This window comes from Sus scrofa, chromosome 3 (genome assembly GCF_000003025.6).
Source record: "Sus scrofa isolate TJ Tabasco breed Duroc chromosome 3, Sscrofa11.1, whole genome shotgun sequence".
Lineage (NCBI taxonomy): Eukaryota > Metazoa > Chordata > Mammalia > Artiodactyla > Suidae > Sus > Sus scrofa.
The window spans coordinates 7,859,384-7,876,355 of record NC_010445.4 but is presented as its reverse complement, the minus strand read 5'-3'; the positions used below and the strand labels follow the sequence as shown (position 1 = coordinate 7,876,355).

Here is a 16,972-nt window from a genome sequence, read left to right as displayed (position 1 = left end):
TCTTTATTTGTTCACAGTCTCATAAGGTTTTGAAATATCAATTGCTGTATTCCCCCCCCCCTTTTTTTTTTTTGCTATTTCTTGGGACGCTCCCGCGGCATATGGAGGTTCCCAGGCTAGGGGTCCAATCGGAGCTGTAGCCTCCAGCCTACGCCAGAGCCACAGCAACACGGGATCCGAGCCGCATCTGCAACCTATACCACAGCTCACGGCAACGCCGGATCGTTAACCCACTGAGCAAGGGCAGGGACCGAACCCGCAACCTCATGGTTCCTAGTCGGATTCGCTAACCACTGCGCCATGACGGGAACTCCTATTTTTCCCTTTTGACTCTGGATTTTCTCTGTAGCCTCCTACTGGTCAGACAGGACTTTTTTTTGACACATAAAGAGGCTATTTCTTGGCTTTGATTTTTAAATTGGATCACAGTATTTAAAAAAGTATGTGTGAGACAGTGATAATTTTAGGTTACCAAGAAAGCTGAGAGAGTCGTCTGGGAATTCTGAAGGCAGGGGACGCTGTCTAAGGAGTAATGCAGAGTGAGAGGCTGAGGCTGGGATGTGAGGGAAGGTTTTAGGCAGGAAGGACAAACAGTCACAGGCAGGCGAGGCTTCATAAAAAGGTCACATGTGAGAGTTCTGCTCTGGCTTTGGGGCTTAAACCTGTGGGTGGGGATGGATGACACAACTGAAAAACACACTGGGAGTTCCCATCGTGGTGCAGCAGAAACAAATCCGACTAGGAACCATGAGGTGGTGGGTTCGATCCCTGGCCTTGCTCAGTGGGTTAAGGATCTGGTGTTGCCGTGAGCTGTGGTGTAGGTCGAAGATGTGGTTCGGATCCCCCGTTGCTGTGGCTGTGCTGTAGGCTGGTGGCTGCAGCTCTAATTCAACCCCAAGCCTGGGAACCTCCATATGCTGTGGGTGCGGCCCTAAAAAGACAAAAGAAAAAAAAAAAAAAGAAAGAAAGAAAAAGAAAAACGCACTTGAATGAATTTGGAGGGAGTCTAAGAACATCAGAGCTGGTCCCTGCTTCTTGGAAGCATATCTTGGAATGTAGGGGAAGCTCAGGGAGCTGGGATCCAGGTGGGGCTGGTGTTTCACAGGGAGCTAGGGACTGCTGGGGAATCTGAGGTACAGCAGAGGCTTGGGTTTGTATTAAAGAGGCTGCAGAGTCCTCGGCCTCATGACCAAAGGGGACCGTGCCTAAGGAAACGGGTGGTCCAGGCCACCCTATGGTGGATGCCTCAGGTAAGATGCCTAGTAAACACTGCATCTAGCGGATACCAAGAATTTCAGGGGCATCCAAAGTTTGGGGGTCAGGACACATGATAAAACCTTACATTTCTACAGCATTTCACAGTTTAAAAAGTACCTTTCTAGGGTTCCCTGGTGGCCTAGTGGGGAAGGACCCTGCATTGTCACTGCTGTGGCTCAGGATCGATCCCTGGCCAAGAACTACATGCTGCCAGTGCAGCCAAATAAAAATAAAACACAAAAATCCTTTACATACGGTGTTCTAGGCCATGCAATGACCGCTGATTGATTTTACACATAGATAATGGGATTTGGGAAGGCAATTTAGCAGTGATGGTGCCCAGTGCTGGCACTCTTCTGGGAATCCACCCCCGGCCCCCTGGGCCTGGCTGCTCGCCTTGGCTGGCATTGCCAGAGTTCACATGGCTCCTGTCCCACAGCAAGGGCACCTACTGGGCCGGAGTCCCAATGTTGCCTCCCACCCTCAGTTCTTGCAGCCCTGCCCAAGGGACAGTGAGGGGCTGGGCCAGGCTGCTGTGCTCCACGTGGCACGAGTGAGGGGCTCTGTCCTGAGGGGGACCCCCACCACCACCCAGGACTGGTAAGAGCCATTTCCACTGGGAAGAACGTCTCCCCCAGACTCAGCCTCTTGTGCTCCACCAGCGCCAGTCCAGCGCAGACCGATTCTTCCTGGGTAGAAGTCATAGGCCAGGCACTTGAGGGTCCCGTTCTGTCCTGGGGCCACGTGGCGGGTGATCGACACGGAGGGAGGGCTGTGGAGGGACACAGCGTGGGTGTCAAGGGCCTGAAGTCGCTCAGCGCACGGCTCCCCATCCCCTCCCCACCCGGGGATGTCAGGGCTGCGCAGGGCCTTGAGCTCGGCGTCTGCTTGCAAGGAAACCTCTGAGGCTCGGGGAAGGCAGGGGCCTCCCACGACCTTCCCCGTCGGATCATGGGCCGAACTTCCCGTCGGATCATGGGCCGGAGGCCCCTTCCAGCACATATTGACTTGCCGCTGCCGCTGCCGAGAAACTGAGCGCCAGGCATTTTTCCATTTTCCCACCAACCTCTGACCCGGCCCTGGGGGGGGGGCGGGGGGAGGCTCCACTTCTCCCATCAGCCCCGCCCCTTCGCTAGGCTGCCGCTGGATCTGTCTGTCCGTCCATCAGACCCTTCCCTGCTCCGGGCCCCGCGACCCCTCCCTCAGAACCTCTCAAATTCAGTCTCAGCCTGTGCCAGTCCATCCCGCCCGCACCTGGTCACGCCAGTTTCCATCCTGGCAGGGCAGGCATTTCACACACACCTGCCTTCCCCCGACAGCCAAGCCGGGTGGCATCGTCACAGAGAGAAAGGACGACCGGATGTGCCTGAGCTGGTCCCCAAGCTCCCAGCCTGAGATCCCCTGGGTCTTTCTCAGCTGAGGGGTTGGGGGAGAGCAGGGGCGACCAGGGCGTAGGAAGCAGCGGGTACCTTGCTGGTCCAGGTGGCCCCTGCCGTGTTCCAGGTACCTCCGCAGCATCCCCGGACACTCCTCCTCCAGGTAGGCCTTGGCCCGCTGCACGTAGACCGCTTCGGCCTCCCACTTCAGCTTGGTGTTCACGGCTGCTGGGTCCAGAGCCACCCAGGCTGGGATTTCTTTGTTGAACTCGATGAAGTCGCGACCGTCGTAGGCGTACCTCCAGAACGCTGCCTGGCGCTGGTCGTTCCGGAGCTCACAGCCAAACCTGCCCTGAAAGGTGTGCGACCCTGCAGCCTCCCCCGGCCCCCGGAAGGCGGTCAGCCGGGGTCTTCGGAGCTCTGCCTCCCACGAAACCCGACAGCAAAAAAGGCCTTTGGAATCTACGCCTGTAATCCCTTTAGGGAGGCACATGGGGTCAGACACAGAGAGTCCGACACGCCCCGGACGGAGAGGGGGACCCTAGGTGTGGTTTGGTGTTGGAGCCCAGGCTGAGAGGAGGTGACTCTTTCCACCTCGGGCATCTCTGAGAGCTGCAGGCCTAGGACAGATGTGCCAGCCCCTCTGCATCATTTCATGTAAGGACCTTTGTGTGAATATACGGTGAGCCCTGGACCCAGCCCCAGCCCCACTGAAATTCGTCTCCAAGTTAAGCAGAAACTGTTTGTAGTTTTATACGGGTTACAACATTTCTCCTTTTTTTTCTGAGTTCTCAGTACAGTCGATGTCAGCACCTGAGAAAACATACTTTGATCACCCCCTTTTCCTGTGCTTGAAAACCTTAGTAGGAATCTCTAAAGCCCCGCCTCCCTTCCCCAGGGAAGGGGACACAAGCTCTTTGTTTTAATTATGAAAGCCGGTGTTTACTGGATACTGACCAGTGCTCTTGGCACTGGCTCTGACCTCCGGCTATATGGGCTCCCATCCCAGGTCTCTCTCCGCCCCTGCTGGGCTTGTTGCATGAATGGGAGCCATTGCCCTCTCTGTGCTTCAGTTACGTCACCCCTGAAATGGCAATGGCAGCAGTGCTGTTGCAGAGGGTTGCTGTAAGCACTGCATGTGTTGGTACATGTGCCTGGGGCATAGTAAGTGCTCAATAAACGTTAGCTACTATGATTTCTAATACTCTGTGTTCCTCTCTTTATTCTTCCTTTTTTAAAAAGGTTTTTATGGTTTGGCTGTGCATGTGGCATGTGGCAATTCTTGGGCCAGGAATTGAACCTACGTCATAGCAGTGACAATGCCGGACCCCTAACCTGCAAGGGCACTGGGAAACTCCCCTCTCTATGCCCTTTATTCATAACTACTCTCATCAACATTTTTATGCCAGTCAATCGGAATGCCTCTCTGTGTTCTTCCAGGCACATGTGCAGGATCTTTTCCTATTTCTTTTATTTCTTTCTCTTTCTTTGTTTCTTTGCCTTTTTAATTTGTTATTTTAGGGCCTCACCTGTGGCATATGGAGGTTCCCAGGCTAGGGGTCGAATTGGAGTTACAGCTGCCGGCCTGCGCCACAGCCACAGCAATGTGCTATCCAAGCCATGTCTGCGACCTGCACCACAGCCCACGGCAATGCTGGATTCCCGACCCCCTGAGCGAGGACAGGGATCGAACCCGCATCCTCATGGATGTCAGTCAGATTTGTTTTGGCTGCACCACAACAGGAACTCCTCTTTCTCTTTTTAAAAATTTTTTTCTTTTTTTCCCCCCTCTGGGCACCTGTGCAGGACCGTTTCCTGTTTCTCTTCTTTCTTTCTCTTTTCTTTAAAAATTTTTTTTGGAGTTCCCGTCATGGCTTAGTGGGTTAAGAACCTGACTATTATCCATGAGGATGTGGGTTTGATCCCTGGCCCTGCTCAGTGGGTTAAGGATACCGTATTGGTGTGAGCTGTGGTGTAGGTTGCAGGCGTGGGTTGGATTCCGTGTTGCTGTGGCTGTGCTGTAGGCCTCAGCTACAGCTCCGATTCCCTATCCTGGGAACTTCCATATGCTGCAGGGAGGCCCTTCCTTTTCTTTCTTTCTTTCTTTTTTTGGCCATGGAATCAGTGGCTTGATGTGGGATCTCAGTTCTCAGACCAGGGACTGAACCTGGGCTGCAGTGGTAAAAAAGTGCTGGATACTAACTACGGGACCACTTTTCCAGAAATAGGAGACTCCCCTTTTCCTATTTCTGACACAGCCCAGGCCACCTTCCTTACCAGGGCTTCCCATCCTACCCACATCCTTCAGGATTCTGCATAACTCTTGCTTCCTTCTGCAAACTTTCAGATTCTACGTAGCTTTCCAGGCATTTCTGTACTCAGAAGCCCATCTTCTGACTCTCGCCCTTTAGGGTGGGCAGTGGGGTTCAGGAGAAAGAGCACTAGGCTGGGAGACATGAGAAGTGGCCCCTGTGCTCAGCTCTGCACTGGCTCCTCATGCCACGAGCTCAGCTGACCCCTTGGAGTCTGCTCATTGTGGGTGGGGATGGGGGTGGGGAGACCCCTGTGAGTCCCTGTGACTCTGACAGTCTCTGGTCTTGAATTCAGAGCTTTCTGAGCTCTGAGTATGGGCCACGGTCTATGCCAGGTGCCTCCTGTCAATCATTCTGCAAATTCCACATGAGCAAGTAGCACTGGCTGGCCTAGGTGATGGCGCTCTTGGGCAGAGCAAGACAGACTACGGTTCTAGCCTTTGTGGAATTTACTCAGGTAAGATTTACAGTCTCTTGGAGGCAGGTCTCAAGGCTCCCATTTTTGCAGATTCACACCGATAACTAAGAAACGTGTTCCCTGTCAAGTAGCGAGGGATTGGTGGAGCCACCATGTGAACCCAGGGCAGGCCGACTCCAAGGTTATCTCATTCTCCACCCGCATCCCTGGGCAGGGGTGAGGCTCACACCTTCTTCTTCTTCTTTTTTTTTTTTTGTCTTTTTGCCTTTTCTAGGGCCATTCCCGTGGCATATGAAGGTTCCCAGGCTGGGAGTCTAATCAGAGCTGTAGCTGCCGGCCTACACCAGAGCCACAGCAGCCAGATCCGAGCCACATCTGCACCCTACACCATGGCTCTCGGCAACGCTGGATCCTTAACCCACTGAGCAAGGCCAGGGATCGAACCCGCCACCTCGTGGTTCCTAGTCGGATTCGTTAACCACTGAGCCACGATGGGAACTCCTCTGTGTATTTCTACTTGTGCTTTTCTTTTTTTTTTTCTTTTTTCTTTTTTTGCCATGCCCACATCATGTGGAAGTTCCCAGGCCAGGGACTGAACCCGCGCCACAGCAGTGAGCTGAGCCAAAGCAGCGATAGCGCTGGATCCTTAACCTCTAGACACCAGGGGGCTCTTCCCTGTGCTTCCCAGTCCTCCTTTGGGAGGGATTATTTCCATCCTGCTCACAACTGAGGGCTGCCTCTTGAGCTAAGACCCTCCACCCCGGCGTCCAGCGACCACTGACCTTCTCTGTCCTTGTAATAGTCCATGATGTCTCTCAGGGTCGCCATGAAGATGTCCTCCCTGGCCTTCTGAAGCTCGCTCTCCTTTTCCCAGTCCTCCATCCCTTCCACCTGGCTCCAGGGGCCCAGGGGCTCAGCCTTCCTGCCATCGCTCTCGTAGCGGAAGAAGGGCTGGTCATTGAGGTAGGCCATGGCCTGAAAGCTGGGGAAGCCTTTCCCGGGCCTGGACAGCCCGGTGTAGAGGAAGCTCAGAGTGTAAGGCCCTGCAAAAAGGGAGCAGACTCAGAGGAGTGGGGGTCCGTTGCAGGCGAGTCTCCGTGTGGGGCAGTAGGGGGCCTCGAAGGCGGGGAGAGGTCGCTGGGCTGCTTCCCCCTCAGCTGTCTCCACCCTGCTGTCAGCCTCAGGCCCCCTGAGCCTCCCCCGAGTGGAAGGACTCTGTGTCTCTGCTGGGCGTGATATTTCAGAGCCCATTCTGCGCCTTCACTACGTCATGTCTTCTAGGCATTTAAGAAGAGAGAATTCTCAGCCTCTTTGTAGGTATATTGCGACCACGTGGTTGAGTTCTGTCAAGAGGAAATGTGAGTGAAGGGATGTCTTTCTTTTGCCCGTGAGGCCCTACGAGCTCCTTTGCTCCATTTTTCTCTCTTCTCTTTAGGTGATGACTGTGGATATCACAGAGTGAAAGAGAAGAATCCTGAGATGCACAGAGCCTGGATTCCTGCGTCACCCCATGGAGGAGAGAAAAGTTGTCTGATCTGTATTCAACTTCACATGAGTAAGAAATAAATATTTGAGGGGTCAGGGCACCAAAAACTTTGTTCCTGGAGCATAGCCTAGTCTAACCTGACAAACATATACATTTAGAAAGTATAGGAAGGAGAATTTGCGAGAAGACTCAGAAAATGACCTAGAGCAGCTTGCCATAGGGTAAGGCCAGGATGGATCTCAGAATTTCCAGGGCGGTACCTTGCATTTTGGTAATGAGGCAGGGAGAGGTAATTTGATAAGTGGGAGATGGGGGCATATTCCCCAAATTCATAATTCATCATATAACTCCCATGGGTATTTGCAGTGTTATGGGTCATATGGCTGATTCCTAGTACAGGCAATGAAATTATTTTTGCTAAGGAGTTTCTTTTTCCTTTTTTTTTTTTTTTTTAAAGAATCTATTCTATAGGTAGTTCTATTTATTTATTTTTTAAATGATTTTTATTTTTGCCATTATAGCTGGTTTACAGTGTTCTGTCAATTTTCTACTGTACAGCAAAGAGACACAGTCACACATACATATATACATTCTTTTGCTCACATTACCCTCCATCATGCTCCATCATAAGTGACTAGATATAGTTCCCAGTGCTATACAGCAGGATCTCATTGCTTATCAATTCCAAAGGCAATAGTTTGACTTATGAGTTTCTAAGTGTGATAGACATTTAACTCAGTAGACCTCAAGTAAAGCAGATTACCCTCTGTAATGTGGGTGGGCCTCGTCTAATCAGTGGAAGGACATAAGAGGAAAGACTGAGGTCCCCCCAAAGAAGGAATTTTGCCTCCAGATTGCTTTTGGATTCCAGACGGCAGCCTCAGCTCTTCTATGGTCTCCAGCCTGTTGACCTACCCTGCAGACTTCTGATTTGCCAGCCTAGACCCACAACTGTGTGAGCCAATTCCTTAAAATCAATATTTTTCTCTAATGTCCTATTAGTTCCGTTTCTCTGGAGAACCTAATACTGATTTTGGTGTAGGGTGCAATTAACATTCTAAATGTGATGAATTGTTATAAAACTAACAAACATATTTCTGACAGTTCATATGTAACAAATTTGAAGCTCGCACAGTTTGGCTTACGTTTCTTCATCCTGAAAATCTGTCTGCCAAAAGACAGCATCGTTTCCCTCTTCTAGAACTGGCCTGTGTTCTTCCCAAGCTCCTGCTGGCTTCTATCCTAGTCACTATCCTTCCAGGCTCAGTATAGTAATGTCTGACTCTGGAATGTGGAAATGAGTTTCCTTCTAGAACCATCTCTCCAGTTGACTTGCTTTCACATCTGCCCCTTGGGGGTCACCCTCAAGTTCCCTGAAAGTCAGACAGGGACATCCAGTGGTTAGAAGGAGGGAAGGAATGAGAAGTTCTGCTTGTGTGGTTTCTGCTCTGTCCTGGCTGTGTGACCCTAGGCAAGTCACTCTACCTCTCTGGGTCTTAGTTTTATTTATCTGTAAATTAAGAGTTTTAGATTCTGATTCTTTAAGGTCTTACTGTGCCTGAGTCCTGAGGCTCCCTGAGTACTTCTAGAAGCGTGTGGGTTGAGTTAGTTGACAGCCTTGGCCATTCATTCCTACAGTACACTTGGCAATCCCAGCTGCATCTAGGCCCTCCTCCCAGCCTGTCTGTCCAATTCCTTACCTCCCCCTCCCTTCTTCTCCAAACCCACCTCTTGCTTCCTACTTACCAGTTTGGGTCTCCTTGGGGACTGCAGGGCCCAAAAGGAGCAGCAGGGGCAGCAGGACAGGTGCCATTGTGCCCACGGTCCCTGGCTGGAAGTTTCCAGAATTCCCCAGAGCCTGGAGCTCGGAGCAGATGATGTGGAGATCGAGCCAGGTGTAGTTATGGGAATGGCTGGGCTTTGAGCCCAGTCCAGGGGTGGTGAATCCACAGGCCAATGAGAGGTGCCCAGATGGCGGAGTCTGTGCTCAGTGAGTCTGCAGCTGATCTGCAAATTGAGAGCTGAACCAGCCGGTCTGGGGACTGGGACCTCTGCCTGCCCTGGGTGGAAGAATGCCAGGGAGCTGCAGGTATGTGGCAAGTGGCTGAGGCCTGGGATGTGTGTCACCCTTCCAGGCTATTGTGACATCCCCTCCCTGTGGTGAGTAGTGGGATTTGGCTGTTGTCCAACCATACTTCACCTCTGCCCTCAAGAGAAGCTCACAACATGTCCAGAGGCTGGGCCCTGGCTAGGGTGCAACCCTCTATCTCCCACATGCTGCTCCACGAGTGTTCTGTCTGGGCGCCATTCGCATCTCTGCCTTCCTCCCATCTCTGCCTGGGGAATTTCCATCATGGAAGCAGATGGCCAGACACCCCTCTCGCAGCTTCCCCTGCAACAGAGCAGCCTCCCCTGCAACAGAACAGGAGCACGTGGCTTGGGCTCAGTGAAGCAGATGCTCGTGTCTGCTGGACACCCGGACACTGAATCAGGCATCAGTGAAGCAAAGAAGCAGGTGCAGTGGACAACCCTTTCTGGTAGTCTTTGCAGCTTCTTGGGACAGTGGGGCAGATCTTACCTGGGGAGGGGTGGGGGAGGCGCACCCAGCATCCTCTGGGTGGTGTCACTGGTCCACCGTGGCATCTGGTGTCCCTGGTAGCAGCAGATATGTTTACAGGACTAGCTCTGTAGTTCAGCTCCTGGCAGAAAGAAGACAGCCTATAAACACGTAGAAAAACCAATCAGTGGATACATGAGCAAAGACCCAAAGAGATGGAATCAGACCTACTTGAGGCTCATTGAGGTCAACCTGGTGGAAACAGGGTTCAGGAAGAGAACTGAGGGGTTGGACAGGTGGGATGGTAAATGCAAAAGGGAAGTTGGAGTCAGATTCGGGGTCCCTCCCATCCAATGAGCACCCAAGAGCCAACAAACGAGGCACATTCCAGCCCGTGTCTTTTCCTCCAGCCTGTGTTCTCTGCACTTCCCACCCCTCCAGGTCAGCAGGTCTTAGCTTTTTGTGCCATCTACTCCCTTGCCAGTTATTCTCAAGATCATTTTTATTTTTTAATTAAAAAAATTGATTTTTTTCCTTTCTTTTCTTTGGTTTTTTAGGGCCACACCTGCAGCATATGGACGTTTCCAGGCTAGGGGCTGAATTGAGTAGCAGCTGCCGGCCTACACCACAGCCATAGTGACGTGGGATCTCAGCCGCATCTGTGACCTACACCACAGCTCATGGCAATGCCAGATCCTTTAACCCACTGAGTGAGTCCAGGGATCGAATCTGCATCCTCACGGACACTCGTCAGATTCATTTCCGCTGAGCCACAATGGGAACTCCAATTTATTTTCTTTCAAGGTAATCAAAATTTATTTATTTATGTACTTTTAGGGCCGCACCTGTGGCATCTGGAAGTTCCCAGGCTAAGGGTTGAATTGGAGCTGCAGCTGCCAGCCTACACCACAGCCATAGCCATGCCAGATCTGAGCCACATTTGCAAACTACTCTGCAGCTTGTGGCAACACTGGATCCTTAACCTGCTGAGTGAGGCCAGGGACTGAACCTGCATCCTCATGGACACTATGTTGGGTTCTTAACCCACTGAGCCACAAAGGGAACTCCTTTCAAGGTAATTTTTAACATATCAAATAAAACACATAGAATACAGAGGAAATCCCTCACGTAGAAATGCAGGCCATTCCGTGAATCCCTGGGGGATGACAGGCTGGCTGCAGAGGGGTCCCCTGGACACAGAGGGACATGCTATTCTGAAGTGATGGAGGAATTGTTAAGAAGGGGATAATTTGCAGCAACGGGCCCCTCCTACGGTGGGTGTCCTCAGACTGACCTTGACTTTGGTCCTGCCTGTAGGAGACTCTGCTGGGGGTTCCATGCTGGGTGGGCAGGAGGTGACCACAGAAGGACCCCCACTTGGCCCTCTGGCCCTTTCCCCCCCTCCTCTCTGGCCCAGCCCCACCCTCAGCTGCTTCCTTTGTCAGGACCTTGCGATCTTGACCTCTCACTGTCTCACACCCGACGGGTCAGGAACAAGCTTCTCCCCTCTTCTTGGCAAGCTGTCCTGGCCCTCCTCGGACATCTGAATCCCTCCAGGAAGTTCCTCTGGGTGTCTGAGTGACTCTGTGCCCTGGCCCTGTCCGCATACCGGCCCAGCCCGGGACTCAGGTCTCTGGAGGCTCCACCACCGCCCCCACCCCCTCACTGCTCCCTTGCCCACCCCGCCGCATCCCTCCTATAGTTGGGGGCACGGAGCTCACTGTCCAGCCTGCCTCAGGCCTGGCCTCTTCCCGTGGCTCTGGGGTGTCCTCATTGATCTGACTTCTCCCCTGGCACGTGATTTTCTTGATTTGTTCAAAGGTCAGAAGTTGCTTTGAAATTTTGCTGGCCGGATTATTTCCTTCTGAGCTATTTGGTTTTTCTTCCATGAAAACCCAACTAAATACTGAAGGCAGAATTTCCATGTATTGTTCACCTAATACAAAGCAAGAAAAAACCAAAATACTGCCATGAGAGAACTCTAGGACCATGGGGCTTGGCCAGGCCAGTGTCTCCCTGGGGAGCTTGGGACAAGGACAAAGTCCACACTTAGGCTCTTTCCTTGAGTCTGAGGAGTGGGCTGGCAGTGTCCCTCCCTGTCCCCATCCTTGTCCTGAATCTGGAGCTTTTGAACTGGTACTTCCAGTGGGTTAAGTAGGATTCTGAGGAGCACTAGTCCACACCTCTAAGCCTTCCTATCTCTCTTCCACTCAGTCGTCTACCCTTTCATGTCTCTTCTCCGCAAGGTTCCCAGGTTCTTCTCTTGCTCAGCACAGGTGAGTAGAACGTAAGGAGCCATGGACACTTAGTCCAGGTGGCGGGCAAGCGCTCTGAGCATCTCAGGGCACTCCTCCTCCAGACAGGCCTCCCCTAATTCACTAGGTGCTCTCTGCTTCCCACTTCCTTATTTTCTTTTATTTTTTTCTTTAGGGCCACACCCATGGCATATGGAAGCTGCCAGGCTAGGGGTCGAATTGGAGCTACAGCTGCTGGCCTATGCCACAGCCATAGCAATGCCAGATGAGAGCCATGTCTGTGACCTACACCACAGCTCAGGGCAACACTGGATCCTTGACCCACTGTGCGAGGCCAGGGGTCGAACCTGCATCTTCATGGATACTAGTTGGGTTCTTAACCTGCGATGCCACAGTGTGAACTCCCGGGCTTCCCACTTCTGATTGGCGTCTAGGACGACAGGGCCCAAGGGGACTCAGGCTAGGATTGCTTTGCTGAGCCTGTCCGTTGTTGTCGGACCTCCAGAGTGCTGCCCTGCTTTGTGTTTTCACTCCAGAACTCTCGAGCCAGCATTCTCTGGAAGGGCTGAGACCCAGATGGTTTGGCCTTCTAGGCCCCATGCACAGTCAGGCGGTCTGGCTTCATTGCTGGCTTCATTCATGGCATCATTTCATCTCTGTTTTCTTTGAGAAAAAAAAATTTCATTTAGCTGCACCTGTGGCATTTGTAAGTTCCCTGGTCAGGGATCGAACTGGCTGCTGCCCCCACTGCACTGGGGTGCCAGGGGGCACTGCATACATTCTCCCCCCACCTCCAAACTCACACAGAAGGGTAGGTCAGGGGCCGCTATAGCCCAGAACCCTTCCTGTATCCCACATCTGTGAGAGTCACCAAAGATCAGGGTATGAGCACCTTTCTGATGCAGTCTTGTCCAGCGGGAATAATCAGCTTGTGAGTCATGGAGCTGGTGAGGCCCCGCACAGAGATGGGGGTGGGGGAGGGGGGAAAGAGTGGGGGAAGGAGCCTTTGCCAGGGGCAGTGGGTCTTGGGTCTTGAACTCCCTGCATTTTCTGGGCTTGAGGAGAAGGTGAAGTCCTGTGTGGTGTTTACTCAGGCCATTTCTCAGGGTACTATTGGCAGCACCCTCCAGGGATGAGGTGCTGATCCCTGTTGGAGAAAGACCAGGCTTGTGATGGCTTGCTCTCATTCCCCGAGCTCCATGTCTTTGATGGCACACCAAGCCTACTGCCTCTGTGGCATCCGCAGGGGTCCTTTGGAGCTACTGTCTGGGGTTTTAGGGGCCCAGCGGAACCCTGGCCATCGCGATGTCCATGCTGCTTGCTGTGCCACGACCATCAATTCTTTGTCTCTGTTCCAGAGCTGTCCTGTCTTCTGCCAGCATCCATGAAACAGTAACAGGATCGGCTGGCAAGTAGGGTTCAATTTCAGAGTCTGACAAGCACCTGCCTCAGGGGTTGGTCCCACACCCCTCCCCCTCCTCTGCCAGCACTTGATTCCCTGCTAGCAGAGGGACCTCTGTGTGCCAAGCACATCAACCTACCTGTGTGCACCCCAGCCGTGGGGGAGTGGGGTTGACCAGTGAAGGTCCTTCTTGCATGGATATGCCAGTGCCCTTTTGGGAAACCAGGCCCACTGCTCCAAGGAAAAGAGTCAGGAAGGTCCAGCCCTTGCTACCGCCTCCTGGGACTCTGAGGGTAACACCAGGCGTGCTTGCTTCAACGGGGTCCAAGCCTGATATTTACACTTGGGTTGGTGTTTTTTAAGTCTTAGAGGTAATATCCCATTTTGCCACAAGGGGGAGCCTGTCAGCGGGCTGGGAGAGCAAAGTCAGCTCTCCAGGCGCTCCTGAGTCGGTTGAATAGCACTTCTCTCTTTCCTGAAATGTCGTTAACGTACAATATTTGTTAGTTTCAGCTGTACACGGAATGACTGTACACTTGCCTGCATTATGCAGTGATCGCCATAAAGCTAGTAACCTCCTGTCCCCGTGCAAAGTTATTACAATGTTATGGACTACATTCTTCTTTATGCCGTGTGTTATATCCCTGGACTTAGAACTGGAACTTTGTACCTCTTAATCCTCTTCACCTATTTTGCGAACTCCTGATCCCTTCCCTTCTGGCAACATTTGTTTATTCTCTGTATCTACGAATCCGTTTTTGTTTTGACTGTTGGTTTTCTTAGATTCCACTTATAAATGAAATCGTGATATTTGTCTTTCTCTGACTTGCGTCACTTGGCACGTCTTCTAGATCCATCCATGTTATCACAAATGTCAAGGTTTCTGTCTTTCGCTCTCTCTCTCTCTTTCTTTCTTTCTCTCTTTCTTTCCTTCTTTTTGTCTTTTTAGGGCTGCACCCACAGCATAGGCATATGGAGTTCCCAGGCTAGGGGTGGCATCAGAGCTGTAGCCGCTGGCCTACGCCACAGCCACAGCAATGCTGGATCCAAGCCCCATCTGCGACCTACACCACAGCTCATGACAACTCCGGATCGTTTACCTGCTGAGCGAGGCCAGGGATCAAACCCGAAGCCTCATGGTTCCCAGTCAGATTCATTTCTGCTGCGCCACAACAGGAACTCCTCTTTCTTTTTAAATAGCTGAGTAATATTCCATTTTTTTCCATTGTGTGTGTGTGTGAATAGACAATGACACCACATTTTCTTCGTCTATTCATCTGTCGATGGATCCTTAGATGTCTTCCATATTTTGGCTATTGCAAATAAGGTTGCAATGCAAAGCAGAATGCAAATAGCTTTGTGGATTAGTTTTCATTTTCTTCAGGTAAATACCCAGCAGTGAAAAATCCTGGGTCCTAAGGTAGTTCTATTTTTATTTTTATTTTTCAGGGCCGTACCCATGGCGTGTGGAGGTTTCCAGGATAGGGGTCAAATTGGAGCTGTAGCCATCGGCCTACACCACAGCCACAGCAATGCAGGATCTGAGCCGAGTCTGTGACCTACACCGCAGCTCACTGCGATGCTGGATCCTTAACCCACTGAATGAGGCCAGGGATTGAACCTGCGTCCTTGTGGATGCGAGTCAGATTCGTTTCCACTGAGCCACGACGGGAAGGCCTATTTTTAATTTTTTGAGGAAACGCCACAATGTTTTCTGCAGTGGCCGCACCAATTTCCATTCCCACCCACTCTGCATGAACGTTCCCTTCTGTCTACATTCTTGCCAACACTTGTTATTTGGTTTCTGTCTGATGACAGCCATTCTGACAGGTGTGGTGGATTCCTGTGGTTTCAATTTGCATTTCCCTGATGATGAGCGGTGTTGAAGAGCTCCTGTGAAAGCTGAGGCTTGGGATGAGGACGGCGGAAGCCACGGGAAAAGGAGGAAAGCTGATTCTGGGGGGTTGGGAGGATGGGGAATGCCTGTGTAACTTTGGGGGCTCTGGTATTTCCTTCCTGCTAGCTCCCCTTGTCGTGCCTCCTTGGGACTGGCCCTTGAGCTTGTGAAACCAGCATATTCCCACCTTCCACCCACAGCCCTCCATCCACTAGCCTTTGTGTCCTTGGAATAGACCATGTTGTCTTTCAAGGTCGCCATGAAAACGTCCTCTCGGGTCTTCTGAACTTGGCTCTCCTCCCATCCTCCATCCACCCGACTGTAGGGTCTCAGGGGCTTCCTGCCTTCACCACTGCAGAGAAAGAAGACCTGATCAAGGGGGTGGGAAGTGGCCTAAAACTTGGGGAACACTTCACGGGCTCTGGAAAAGCTGGTGTACAGAAAGTCACAGGGTAAGGACCCACAAACTGCAGAGAGCCTCGGAGTTCCTGCTGTGGCGCAGTGGATTAAGAACCGACTGCAGTGGCCCAGGTTGCTGAGGAGGCAGGGGTTCGATCACTGGCCTGGTGCAGTGGGTTAAAGGATCTGGTGTAGGTTGCAGCTGCCGCTCAGATTTGATCTGTGGCCTGGGAACTTCCATATGCCACCGGTGTGGCCATTAAAAAAAAATAAAAATTAAAAAGTAGAGAGCTTTTGAGGTGTGGGTCTGCTATGAGTCCCCTGTGGGGCAGCAGGGGGTCAAAAGGAGGACCTGGTCATTGAGATCAGCAGCTGCCCAGAGCCTCTGGTCCCCCGCCTTTTCTTCCGGTCAGCCTCCCAGCATTGCCTGCTCACAGGAGCAAGGATTTGCCTTTATCTGGTAGAGAGTGCAGGAAAGAGAAATTCCCAGAAATCGAGGTAATAAGCCAGCTAGGACAGCTTCTGTATCACCAGTCCTTTGAGTTAAACTTGTTGCTAAGTTGAATCTTTGCCATATGGGTGGGAAATGCATTGGCTGACTCTCTGTACGTGTTACAGATTTTACACCTGCACAGTCTGAGACATTATTGGTTTATATTTCTGTGTCCTCCAGATTTTCATGTGATGGTGGGCCCAGGATAGCTTATCTCCCTTCTCTCCACGTCGTGTAGTAACCCAGGCCTGGTGCCGTCAAACCCATTTCTCTGGGGAGACGTTTTCCTTGTTGTTCTGACTCTTTTATTATTATTATTATATTATTATTTTTTTAGGGCAGCACCCGCGGCATATGGAAGTTCCTAGGCTGGGGGTCCAATCAGAGCGGCAGCTGCCGGCCTACACAGCAGCCACAGCAACGCAGGATGGGAGCTGCGTCTGCGACCTACGCCACAGCTCACGGCAACGCCAGATTCTTAAGCTACTGAGTGAGGCCAGGGATCGAACCTGCAGCCTCATGGATACTATTGGGTTCATTACGGCTGAGGCATGACGGGAACTCCGGATTGTTCTGACTCTTTCCTTCTATTGACCCCCTATTCTCAACTCTGGTTCCTGGTGATCTCTCACTCTCCCTAAAACCAGATGAGGGAGAGAGCGAAGAAAGATTTCGCCTCGGTCGCTGTGCTGGTACCAAGTTGCCAGGGCTCCTGGCTTCTTCCCACTTCTCACCCTTGGGTGATCCCTGCGCCCTGGGTGCCCTGCTGCTCCAGGTCTTGGCACATTTCGACAACATCTGGCCGTGGGAGGAGGCAACACAAAGAGCGTGCTGTTTGGTGTAATGAGGAAGTGGGCCGAAGTTCTCTTTACCCTGGGGGGCTTCGTTCCTGGCACCCGTCCTCAGCAACTTACTGTGAAAGAGAAGTTTGTCTTGGGGCTTTAAGGTCTGGGCAGAAGCTTAGAAATAATTAGGCAGAAACTCCTTCCCCCACAACCTCCAGCACCAACCTTAACCTCCTCCCTGACCCCCACGCTGACCCGGGCGCTGGGGACGTTTATAAATGGAGCCATTGAGGAAGCAGGAGAAATCCGGGCAACGCTGAAAGATGTGCCTATTC

At 52.0% G+C, this 16,972-nt stretch overlaps 1 protein-coding gene across 1 annotated transcript; it reads right to left on the bottom strand.

The window, feature by feature from the left end:
* On the bottom strand, positions 1,499 to 8,835 carry AZGP1 (alpha-2-glycoprotein 1, zinc-binding). Its single transcript, XM_021086185.1, is given in 5 exon segments — positions 1,499 to 1,836; positions 1,839 to 2,031; positions 2,728 to 3,002; positions 6,146 to 6,406; positions 8,596 to 8,835. Coding segments are annotated over 5 exon segments (927 nt in total). The 5' UTR covers positions 8,663 to 8,835; the 3' UTR covers positions 1,499 to 1,705.